This window comes from Enhydra lutris, unplaced genomic scaffold (genome assembly GCF_002288905.1).
Source record: "Enhydra lutris kenyoni isolate GAN:26980312 unplaced genomic scaffold, ASM228890v2 scaffoldscaffold31, whole genome shotgun sequence".
Classification (NCBI taxonomy): Eukaryota; Metazoa; Chordata; class Mammalia; order Carnivora; family Mustelidae; genus Enhydra; species Enhydra lutris.
Genome location: NW_019154115.1, coordinates 17120920 through 17134050, shown reverse-complemented (window position 1 = coordinate 17134050; position 13131 = coordinate 17120920). Strand labels below are relative to the sequence as shown.

The window sequence follows — 13131 nt, the reverse complement described above, 5'->3', positions numbered from 1 at the left end:
CAAAAGGAGGATGGGCAGTGATTGGTTTTATTTCACACTGTCCTTTTTGCCAAGGTGACACTGAATACCGTGACAAATAATATATAATCCCCATTTGTTAGTGAGTTTAAAAAATTGAGAGGTTTGTGTTTATTGTGCCAAAAGTTAAAATGTGTGTTTTTGATATTCTGGCGTTTCTTGGTTTGCTTCATAGTTTAATAGTTGGGAAATAATAAATAACAAAATGTGTGTATGAGAGAGAAAAGAAATTTGTTTTCTTTTTTTTAAGTTCTCATGCCTAACTTAAATTTCCAAATCCTCAAGTGGTTTCTATTCTTGTCTTACTGGGTCTCATTATCTCTGTTTAGCTTTTCACTTATAAATCATGTTTCATATATGTGAGTAGCATTGGGAATATGACCTTTCTCATGACCCTGTACGCTAAGATTTTGCTTTGCATTTCCCAAAATAAATGTCACTAAAACATATACATTCTGTTTTCCCCTAGGTAAAAATCTCTACACCAATGAATATGTAGCTATCAAACTGGTGAGTAAAATTTATATTTGCGGTAATTATGTTTTGGTGCTCTCACCCTCACATATTTTTTTACAGGGAATAGTTGTAAGTATTCACAAAAATATTAATTTTTTCTCTTTTGCATATGTTCCCACATAGTCACTTTCCTTCAACCATATATAGTGTTACAGTGATGAATCACTATATACTGTGTAGTGCTGTGTAGTTAGATGTTGCTAACTCTAGTTTCAGCAGCAATGAATCAAAAAATAGTTATTAAAAAATAGCTGGAAGAAAGACACTGGAAGATTTGTAATTTCTGTGAATTTTGTAACTTTCACAGTGCTATTTTAAAAGATAAAACCACTGGAAATTTTCATTTCCTTTTGCATGACTGTGACTAATTCATTTTTAAAATGTAAGGTATTTATTAATATACTTAGTGTTAGAGAACCAAATCTGATAATCAAATCATGGCCTTAAAAACTGTCAAATGTGAAAATCTTGTATTCACATTTGAAACAAAAAGTTGACTTGGTTTTGTCAATACTAATCTTATAAATAATTAAAGTGGTCATTAAAGATAACATCCTGTTTTAAAAAATATGTTATTTTTGAGGAAGGGTAATTTTAGAAGAAAATTCTTTATCTTATATTTAAGGTCAATACAAAATCATTTCTAGTCATATGAGATGTCAGATGACTAGTTTCTATGTTACTGTGTAAATGTTTGTCTTCCTACGAAGTTTCCCAGGATTTACAGGCAGTTTGGGGCTTTATTAGTTGGAAGACAGAGGAGTTAATGATTGAAGGAAGTATGGTGTGATAATTGTGATAATGCTGTTCTTTTCTAACAAATTGCACTTAACCACATCCACACCTGCTCAGTGTGTCGATTGAGCTTGTCAGTTTATCGAAAAGTCAGAGTTGTCTTTTGAAGACAATTATCAGACAGTTACCAGATCGGTTTCTCTACAAAGACATGGACAGGAAGCAGGGCTTAGAGCAGGTAGCTGCTAGGGAACCACGTGTTTTCTTATGTTTGTTGACTTGGAACTCTTGTTGGAGAAAGGGGAGCAGGAAGACAGGTAATACATGTAACAGTGCAGGCCAAATATTTTCTCAGATTGAATATCAAAGGAGTAACCATATTTTTTATTTGTAGGAATTTGGTTTTGTAGAAGTGTTCCCTAGTTCATCTGTTTTTTTTGTTTTTGTTTTTGTTTTTAATTTTTCTGTTTTACTGCTTCAGTAAGTTGGACTAGTAACAGGAGGAAGCAGCTCCTGAAACACTTTAAAATACTGTCTCAATGCTATATATCTTTCTTATTTTCCCTTTATTTATCAAGACTCCTCTAGAGGCTTTTTGTGAGGGACAGTCTTTTCTATCTAGATTTCTTCTTCCAAGTTCATATTAGTTAACCTCATTAGATAAACTTATTACATATTGTTCACATGATGGATTACTGCATTTCACTTGTAGTTTATTGAACTTTATTCTACTTTGTATGGTCAAGAGTGAAAGCTAAAAATAGACTTCATATCATCTAGTATGATGTGTCTCAGGAGCTCATTCTCTTTCAAATAAATCTTAAATAAAGGCTTTTTATAGGATAACAATCTTGCCTATGGGCCTCCTCTCTTGCTGTTGGGCTGTGTTCTCCATGGGAGATATGAGGGCAGTAATTGAGCTCTTTTCATTGGAACAGCAAAATGTGCCTTAAGCATTATAGTCCTACAAGGTAGCCGTCTGCTGTTGGTTTAGGATTTCAGGCAGACATGTGTGTTCCAGAATAACCGTGATTCTGGCAAATAGCCAGCCCTCTGTGGAAATGTAATCAGCATCTGGCACAGAAATATAAGGAAGCCCTGCTGGTACTGTTTTCTTTCTACTTTGTTTGGATCTTCACTGTGGGCTTTTGTTTCTTAGATTTCTAGGAACCTTTTTAAAAAATCATATACAACATAAAATAGTATAATGAGCCCTTCCTTTACCCCATCACCGAGATTTCTCAGGTTCTTTTTAACAGAAGTTTTCTAACAGTTGTTAAAAAAGAAAAAAATTTCTCTCCATGCTCCTAATCTTGCCACCTTCCATAAGACGTAGACTGAGTGTTTATAATGTACTTTCTTTATAGTGCTTCCAGAAGAGCACCTTGAAGCTCTAATTGTCTGAGCAGGCTTCAGCTGTATGCTTAAGGGGTTGGCCAAAGGGTATAAGTCCTTTCATCTGTGATAAAGAGCTCCTCATGTCTGAATATATGTGACATCTATGTCCACTTTCAGCCTTGTAACTCTAAAGAACTCTAATCTGTTAGCTTAGTTACCCCTCATCAGATTGAGTATTTCCAATCAAGGTGTCCACGGTGAAGTTTTAGAGTTTTGTGTTTGAAGAAGGCTTTTTCATTCATTGCTCCTTGTGGTTTGTCAGAATCCCAAAGACTTTCTCCAGAAAAAAACCTCCAGAAAGATCAATCTCTGGTTCCATATTAATTTGTTGTCCTGTTTCTGTTTGGATTCTTGTGAATTATTAGGGATTTTTCTGAAGGACAAATTCCATCACTGGCTGCTTTACTGGTGCTACAGTAGAAGATCTAAAGCCAAATGGAGACTCTCAACAGTGATCCTTCTCTGTTTGAAGACATAACTGAATAAAGAAGTGACTTTACAGTGTAATTAATCTTATGTACTTTTTCTTTTGACTACAAGAATCTTGAGAAACTTGAAGTTCAACTCTGATGATTGCTGATTTTATAATCAAAGAAGGATATGAGTTCTTTCATGGAGCTCATTAGGGATATGAACTATTTCAGCCTTCCCAGAAGCAAAGGGATAGAGTAGATAACTTCAAGGAAATTTCTGAATTCTATGATTTATGGATTCTATATCTTAAGAAAAATGTAGAAAACAAGTGGGTTCAGGAAGAGCCTTCAAAGATGATCAAAGAACTGAAAAATAGGACCAGTGAGGAAAGGTTAAAGGAATTGAAATTACTTTGCCTGAGTAAAGAAAGTCTAAGAAATGATTGAATAGTTTTGTTATTTGAAGATAGTTGTTATGGTATTCACTGGTTATTGAGGAGCTATTTCATTTTTGTCGGGGACAGAAAAGAAGTTTCAGTTGTGGAGATTTAAACTACATATAAAGACCTTTGAAATCATGAAATGTATTTAACATCAGGATGAATTATCAAGGGAAACTATGGGATCTCCTTCTTTTGAGCCGGTCTTTAAAAAAGGACAAGTAACCATTCACTAGAGAAAGGACAGTTTTTTGCACAAAGGTTGTTAGGAAAACCCGATATCCACATGCATTGAAGCTGAACCCTTACCTTACATCAGACATAAAAAAGTAACTCAAAATGGATCAAAGATCTAAATATAAGAGCCAAAACTATAAATCTCTTAGAAGAAAATTTAGGGCAAAAGCTTCATGACATTGGATTTGGCGGTGATTTTTTAGATGACATAAAAAGCACAAGCAAGGAAGGAGATTGATTGGACTTTGTAAAAATTAACTTTTTTGTATTAAAGGACTCTGAATACAGTGAGAAGGCAACCCATGGAATGGGAGAGAAAATTTAAAAATCATGTATCTGTTAGAATTGTATCTAGAATTTTCCATTTTAACCCATTTTTAAGTGTGTTGCTCTGTGGCATTAAGTACATTCACACTGGTGTGCATCCATTGCCACCATCCTTCCCTAGAACTTTTTCATCTTCCTCAGCTGAAATTCTGTATTAAATACTGACTGTCCATCTCCTCCCTCATAGCCCCTGGCAACCACCATTTAACTTTCTGCCTCTATAAATTTGACTACACTAGGTACCTCATATTAGTGAATCATGTAGTATTTGACCTTTTGTGTCTGGCTTAGTTTGCTTAGCATAATGTCTTCAGGGCTCATCCATGTTGTAGTATGTATTCAGATATCTTTCATTTTCGTGGTTGAATAATATTGTGTGTGTGCACGTACGTGTGGCACGTACGTGTGCTTGTGTGTAACAAAATGTAATCACGTTTTGTTTCTTCGGGTGTTACTAGATACTTGGGTCACTTCCACCTTTTGATTATTGTAAATAATGTTGCTATGAACATGGGCATATAAATATCAGTTTGAGTCCCTGCTTTCAGTTTTTTCAGGTATGTATGCAAAAGTAGAATTGCTGGATCATATGGTAATTCTTTGTTTAATTTTTGGAGGAACTTCCATATTGTTTTCCATAATAGCTGTACCATTTCACATCCCCACCAGCAATGCACAGGGGGTCCAATTTCTCTACATCCTCATGAACACTTATTTTCTATGGTTTTGATAATAGCTATCCTAATGGGTATGTAGATCTACTTTCCAGGGTAATGTTTGATTTTCTTGTTAACTAGTTGCCCAGTGTACTGTCAGTTCAGAACTGTTAACCAGCTAGTTCTTAAAGTTCAATGTAGAGCAAAATGGTAGTTTGGCTGTTTTATCCCCAGGGTCTTAAAAACACTATTTTTGCAAACTTGAACATCATATTGATTAAGGGTACATATTTTATTTTACTTTTGTTAAGATACATATTTTAATTACATTTACAATCTTTAATTTTCTTGAGTGTAAAAATACATGTGCATATAATGTTCCTCCAGGATTATTCATAATAATGAAAACTGAAAACAGTCAAAACATCCAAAAGTTTTCATATATGTGTACACACACAATACACACATACAGGGAAATACTACAGCCATTAAAATTTATATAAAGCTTTACTCAGTTGGTAGGGCATATGACTCTTGATCTCAAGGTCATGAGTTCAGGCCCTACCTGGGGCATGGAGCCTATTTAAAAAAACGTATATATATATATATGAAGCTATTTACTGCCATAGGAAGATGTCATCATTATGTTGTTGCATTTAAAGACACAGAAGAAAAATATAGTATCTCATTCATTTTAAATATATTTTCAAGTCTGTATTATATCTAAATATATGTGTAAATATTTAGAAGGACATTCACCAAAATGTTAATAGTGCTTTTCTTTAAAATGATAGGATCCCAGATTACTTTTAGTCTCTTCCTAATTTTTGTATATTTGAAATTTTTTTCTGAGCATGTATCATTTTTCTAAAAAATAATACTGTTTATCACCCAAAATTCATAATAAAACAGGCAGGGAATACATGCTGGTCTTTAATTAAAAGGTTTGGCATCTGGTTTCCTATGAGAATACATTTCAGGAGAATATTTCATGGTGAGGGAGCTATCCTTGAATTATGTCTCACACAGAGTATTTGTACTTAAATATCTGTGAAGGGATTATATATACTTCAGCTTCATCTTCCTCTAGCTGTGCATTCAAAGAGAAATTGTGGTAAGAAAATGCTATCATATATGGATATCATCTCTAAAATATTAAGTGGTTTTAGCCCTGGTTTACTTTGAAAACCTAGGAATGGAAAAATTTTATTTGTCTACATCTGATCACAATTTCTCTTCTTGGGTTTCAGGAACCAATAAAATCACGTGCTCCACAGCTTCATTTAGAGTACAGGTTTTATAAACAGCTCGGCAGTGCAGGTAAGTCAAGTCTGTTTTCTCCATGTGCTTAGTTAGCATATAGCTTAGCTGAAAGCCCAGAAGTTTGCAGATTTTCTTGTCCAGTTGACCTTTTTTTTACCAGACCGTATATCTCCCCTGTTTGCTGAGTAGATAAATAAACATAGTTAACTAAAGCTACTTATTCTCTGGCTCCTTGAAGGGACAGGTGATTGGGGATCTGTGCCATGAGCATGCCCACAAATCAGCCTTTGGATGCTTTCACCCACCTGAAATACACATTGTGTATTGATTTTGATTGATTACACATGAGGTATTGATTTTTGGTAGTTTCCTTCTCTTTTCATTTCTTTTTTTTTTTTTTTTAAGATTTTTTTTTTTATTTATTCATTTGACAGAGATCACAAGTAGGTAGAGAGACAGGCAGAGAGAGAGGAGGAAGCAGGCTCCCCGCGGAGCAGAGAGCCCGATGTGGGGCTCGATCCCAGGACCCTGGGATCATGACCTGAGCCGAAGGCAGAGGCTTTAACCCACTGAGCCACCCAGGCGCCCCCTCTTTTCATTTCTTGATACTAAAAGAAAGGAAGAGGATTTGGTAACTTGCAAGCAGTATTTTGTCATACTGAGACTATATATCTGTTTTAAAGATAACTACTAAATACTAAAATACATGTTCAAAATACCATAACACTGTCATTTTATCCATTGTTCTCTTAATTTGGAAGACCTATCTTACGCTATTGTATTAATCTGTGACCTTTGAAGATTTTTTAATTAGATTTATAATTTTTTAAAATATACCTGTTTTTTACCTAAAAGCTCTAATTTCTGAAATATCTTACTGGCTTCCAGAAAAATATCTTGACTATGCAAATGTTACCAACCCTAAAGAGGTTGTATCTATAGAATACCTCTTGCAAAAGACAAAATTGTTCAGCACTAGTTTCATTGTTTGACATTGTCAACATTCATTTACTGTATGCTTTCTTCAGTCTGACAGTTTTATGTGATTGAAACATGTTTTTATTTCAAGTACAACTATTGGAAATACTGCTGTAGGAATTTGAATTTCACTTCCTAGATTATGTAGAATTATTTAAGAACCATACAGTGTTATTCAACTGGTCTTATATCCTGGCTGTGGCAGTAATCAGCGATAGTCATGACCTAGTAGGGCCAAGATAGGCATCTGTCTTTCTTTGAACCTGAATGGGTTCTTGATCACAATAGCCTCTCAGCGTATGTTTGTTTATTGATTATATCCTTAAATATGGAATGTTCCAGGCATAGGATTTAAGATAGGATTTAAGATTGAACCTGAGTTCACAGAGCATTTGTGTAACTTGATTCTTGTCTTGCCAGAACTAAACTTTTAAAGTTGACTGTTATGTTGTTCCTGTTTTTATAAATTTCAGGGTGACAATTATCATAGCTCATTTTTAATTAAATATGTTTATACATGTTTCACAAATCTAAGGCTCAAGTAAAAACATGCTAGATCCAGCCCACCTTAGAAGTTTGAGGGGGCCTGTGGAAGGGGACCAGGCCAGTCTGCAGGATTTCCTCCGTAAGCCCTTCCCAGTAGACCCATCCGACAGGCCAGTCTTCCCTTTTCAATATGTAGTGAAAAATTTCATGAACCTGTTATGTAGGAATAGCATCTGTGCTCTTCCTGAATACAGGAGAATATTGCAGATTCTTAAGTTTTGACATTTTTCATGCACTGGAAATGATTAAATAGGGAGAGAATTGGAGGAAAGGGGACTTCAAAAAAATTGCCTTTCGGGACGTCTGAGTGGCTCAGTCGTTTAAGCCACTGTCTACGGCTCAGGTCATGATCCCAGGGTTCTGGGATCGAGTCCCACATCGGGCTCTTTGCTCAGCAGGGAACCTGCTTCTCTCTCCACCTCTGCCTGCTTGTGTGTGCTCTCTCTAGATCTCTCTCTCTCTCTCTCTGACAAACAAATAAAAAAATAAATAAAATCTTTAAAAAAAATTGCCTTTCACTTAAGGCAGCAAGCAACCTCTGAGATTAGTGGGGATAGCAAGAGTGCTGTTTGAGTGGTCAGGCCAGTTATTGGCCATCATTGGTCTCCCTCCCAATACTTCTGGCAATCATCTCAAAGTCACAAAGCCTTCTAGGTCTTATATAAAGTTCAGTCCTGATTCCTGACTCCTTTTCTGCTTTTTGAGATTAACTGCTCTTAAAAGTAGCTGTGGTGGATATCATCTTTTTAATATTCTTGCCTGCAGCTAACAAGGTAGCCAGAAGCTTTTCTAAGATAGGAGGAGCTTCAGAATCTGTTACAATTTCTACCAAGTGTAAGAAATTCTCCTAGGGTACTTTTAACAAATAATCATCCATCTCTGCTTGATTACTACTAACTGTAGAGTTTACCCCTCTTCTAGATAGTTCAGTATTGGAAAGCCCTGGCCATTAGAAGTGCTTTATATGAGGCCAAAATTTGCCTTTATTTCCATGCAGCACAGTTCAGCTCTCTTGTACCAGCTCAGAGGCATCATAGCTGGTATATGCTGCCCCCTTCACCACTCATCCCAAGTCCTCTTTCAAGCCAAATGTCTTTAGTTCCTTCAGTCTTTCTGTATACATGTTTTATAGATGCTTCGCTATCACCTCTGTCTAGCAGGAATATATACTCTCACTCACTTTCTTTCCTTCCCTCTCTCCCTCCCTCCCTCTCCTAGTTTTGTTATGAATGAGCCTCATAAAACAGCACCACTAACTCTTGAGTATGGAGATAATGGCATTATTATCTTCCTTGTTCTGGACACAATATTGCTCTTAATTTAGATTAGCTATCTTAACAACCATTTCACTGGTTGACTTTTATGCTTTTACGGTGTTTTACTCTGCTGAAACCTTTACATCTTTTTCGTGTAAGTTGTCATCATCCCAGACTTTCTGCATTTTGTGGTTATGTAATTGATTTTGAGCACCTAAACATCTTAAAGGCCATACTGGGATTTTTTCAATCCTGATTCTGTTCCTGGTGATCCTGTATTGAATGTTCTTTAACTGTGATTACATATTCCACCCTCCGGCCCTGCAATGAGACCATAAGTTCTGGAGAACAAGGCTTGTATCTTCTGCTTCCTTGTGTCTCAAGTTTATCTCAAGGCCCAACATAGTTCATTCACATGATAGGCAGCTAGGAAGTATTTTGGTGAAAGAAAAAAAGTTAGGAAGATTTGATAAGCATGCCTTTTTAGATTTTTGCCAAGTTATTAATAAAAATATTTCCTGGGGATGGCCGAAAAAGGAAATTTATTTTGAAAGTAAATCATTTGACAAGAAAGTAGACAAGTTTTCACCATGTCTTATTATAAATGTGAGCATGAACATCCAGTCCTTACAAGCGAACATTTCTCTTCCTATTTTTCTAGAGTGAGTTCCAGCTGCAAATGTGACTCATCAGTAGTTAATATTTAAACAGCCAGAGCTTATATGCCACTCTTTTCAGAACCAAGATGATGTGGCATTGTAAATAAACAATGTTTCATGTTGCAGACAGTGATCAAAATAATGTAATCGTTTTTACTCACTAGCTTTTGTCTGTCATTATTCATCACAGGCCAGTGATTTATAAAATATTTGGGTATCATGACAAAGAATACTTGAAAAAGCCCTGTGTGACTTAGATTTATTCAAGGAATTAATAAGTGCTTGTAAAATGGATGCAGGGTACCTGGGTGGCGCAGTCTGTTAAGTGTCCCACTCTTGGTTTCAGCTTAGGTCGTGATCCTTGAGGTCCTGGGATCAAGCCCCGTGTTTGACTCTGTGCTCAGCACAGAGACTGCTTGGGTTTCTCTCTCCTTCTCCCTCTGCTTCTCACCCCACCCTATCAGCGCTCATTCACTCTGTCTCTCAAATAAATAAATCTTTTAAAAAAAAGGATGAAGTTTTTTGAGAGGAATGAGTGCTTATGAATTTAAAGAATTCTGACCAGGGTGTGAGACTTTAAATTCCCGAAATAGGAACTTTTGTGTTGGCTTGAGAGTATGACCATTTCTTCCTTAAGTATGCAGATCTTAATTATTACCTTAGGTTTTTGACCCCCATATTGCCCTGACCGTATGATGTGGAAATTCATATCAGTTCCCTATCTATGGGAAGATGGAATGGTAGCACTGGATGATTGTGAACATGGTTTAAGTTGGAACTCTTCCTGATTGTCCATTCTTTTCCTTGTCTAATCTCTGACACCTTCCATTCCATTCCATTCTGTCTCTTGTGGACAGTGATACTTCATGCTTTGTTTGCTGATTGTAGCTTTGCCATCAAGAAATTTCAAGGCCTGATTATTACTAAGACAGTTGATATCTCCAAAATAATCAGGGAAGAAAGTAAAGAGGGCATTGAGGGCCCTGAAACTGAGAATGATGATTCTGATCTTTGTTATAGCTCTCAATTTTTCTTTTTTCATTCACCACAGAAACTAAATTATAAAATATTAAAGGATATTTTGAAAGGAAGTGGTGAAAGAACCATGCTCTTATCACCCTAACTGAGCTACATTTCATTTGAATATCTCTTCTTTTCATATGCAGGCATATTTCATAGTTAATCTTAGTTCCATGTAACTACGTCTTCTCTCACTTAGCATTATAGCATTTGTCATGATGCTGCAGTCTTCATGTTTCTGATCATTGTATAATAGCCCATCAGCCTCATAAGCTATAATGTAGGCACCAATTTTAATGGTCTGTCAGATATTTAGATTATTTTTATTTGAGGAAATCATTTCCCCTATTGATTTCTGATATCCCAGTATTGTAACTCAAAACTCTTATTTGTTCTTCCATTTACCCCCATATGATCATGATTTTCAAGGGTTTAAAGAGCTAGTAAGTGGTAGGTTAGGTTGATTCCAAAGGACTTAAAACAAAAATTACTGAAAAAAATTATAAGAAGGATATATTCTGGCTTTGTATAACAATTAGAACAGAATGAAAATAATTTAAATGTCATCAGTATAGATCTGGATAAATAAATGAAGATATATTTATACTGGGGAATTAGCTATTAAAAATAATGTAGAGGGGCAACTGGGTGGCTCAGTCATTTGAGCATCTATCTGCCTTTGGCTCGGGTCATGATGCCAGGGTCCTGGGATGGAGCCCCACATCAGGATCCCTGCTTAGCGGTGAGTCTGCTTCTCCATCTCCCTCTGCCTCTCTCCCAGCTTGTACTCTCTCTCTCTCTCTCAAGTAAATAAATAAAATCTTTTAAAAATAAATAAATAGGTGGGTGCCTGGGTGGCTCAGTGGTTAAAGCCTCTGCCTTCAGCTCAGGTCATGATCCCAGGGTCCTGGGATCGAGTCTCACATCGGGCTCTCTGCTCGGCAGGGAGCCTGCCTCCTCCTCCTCTCTCTCTCAGCCTGCCTCTCTGCCTACTTGTGATCTTTCTGTCAAATACATAAAAATCTTTAAAAAATAAATAAATAAATAAATAAATAAATAAATAAATAGGGATGCCTGGGTGGGTCAGTCAGTTAAGTGTCTGCCTTCAGCTCAGGTCATGATCCCAGGGTTCTGGGATCGAGTTCCGCATCAGACTCCTTCCTCGGTGGGGAGCCTGCTTCTCTCTCTCCCTCTGCCTGCCGCTCTGCGTGCTTGTGCTCTCTGTCAAATAAATAAATAAAATCTCAAATAAATAAATAATAAAAAGAGGGTAGAATCCTATGTATTGATATGGAAAGATGCCCCAATATGTTTTTTAAGTGAAAAGGTTTGCAAAACAGTATATTGTCATATTTATATAGTGTAAGAAATACGTATATAATACAGGTTTGTCCACAGGAGCATAGGAAATATCTGATTGGATATACAAAAATAATGATTACCTTTGAAGAGTATGCTTAGAAATGGGAAGTGGTGCCACTTTTAAGTTTTTACATTAATCCTTTAGTATTTTTGTATTTTTTTTTGCCCTAATCATGTATCATTATTATTACTATTATTATTATTACTATTATAACAACTAGTTTCTTAAAAGACAACAGCAGTGGATTTATGGTCTCCCTCCTTCCTCTTATATTGCCAAGCAACCTGTTTATGTCCCCATTTATCTTGAGCCATGTGTTCACAGTTTCAGGCATAAGTTCAACAAGTGATAATAAAGTGCCACAATATCTTGTTTCCTTTCTTTCCAAACACCTTCTTGTAGGAAGAAAAACAAATTATGAACTGGAATAAGCTGTCTTACACAGTCGGATTTCCTGTCTTTTAGGGGAAGGACAGTATTCAGGCAGCCATTGAAGGGGTCTGCATTCTGGATGTTGTGAGGGAGATTTGTGCATGGGGTAGAAAGTTAGAATACATGACTTTTTAAAGAACTATTTGAACTCTAAGATTGAATACAAAATGTTTTAAAAACCACATGTTACTCTACGAGAAACATCCTGGTGCAGGTATTTTATACTTGGTATCTTCGTCAGCTTCAGAAGACATAAAATTATTTAGTTAAGTTAATTACGTTATAAATTAACCCTGGCAAAGTGGACTCCCAATGACCAAGTGAATCAAAATGGGAATTTAGTCTAGTGTTTTCACGTAATTGGATCACTGTGGGTGGGGTAGATTTTTCTTTGCGCATTGTTGTTGAACTCATGGCATCTGAGGTTACTGGAGAATTTCCAAAGTTATTAGAAAGAAAACAGTATTTTTTAAATGTGAAGCTGCAACTATATGTAAGGACTATGAAAAAGTACTCTTTTCCTCGCTGTTGGAAAATGCTTTCTTCAGTTTTGTCTAATTTTTGTTTCATTCCTTCTTAAATCACTGTGTTCTGATTTTTCAAAGCACAAAGGGGTTTGGCATTGAGCACAGTTGTGCTTTTCTTTTCATATGTAGTTTCTATGGATTGTTTGGAATATATAAGAGTAGGAGTGAGGGGGGCACCTGGGTGGCTCAGTGGGTTAAGGCCTCTGCCTTCGGCTCAGGTCATGATCCCAGGGTCCTGGGATCGAGCCCCACATCGGGCTCTCTGCTCGGCGGGGATCCTGCTTTCCCCGCCCTCTCTCTCTGACTGCCTCTCTGTCTACTTGTGATCTCTCTCTGTCAAATTAAAA

General features: G+C 36.4%; 1 protein-coding gene across 8 annotated transcripts in view; it reads left to right on the top strand.

The window, feature by feature from the left end:
- Positions 1 to 13131, top strand: part of LOC111153189 (casein kinase 1 gamma 1) — a 194812-nt gene that overhangs the window by 108379 nt on the left and 73302 nt on the right. For all 8 annotated transcript variants that reach the window (XM_022512049.1, XM_022512045.1, XM_022512050.1 and 5 more), the window contains 2 exons: positions 488 to 528; positions 5991 to 6060. In XM_022512049.1, coding sequence (XP_022367757.1) covers positions 488 to 528; positions 5991 to 6060 — 111 coding nt within the window. The remainder of the gene's footprint in view (positions 1 to 487; positions 529 to 5990; positions 6061 to 13131) is intronic.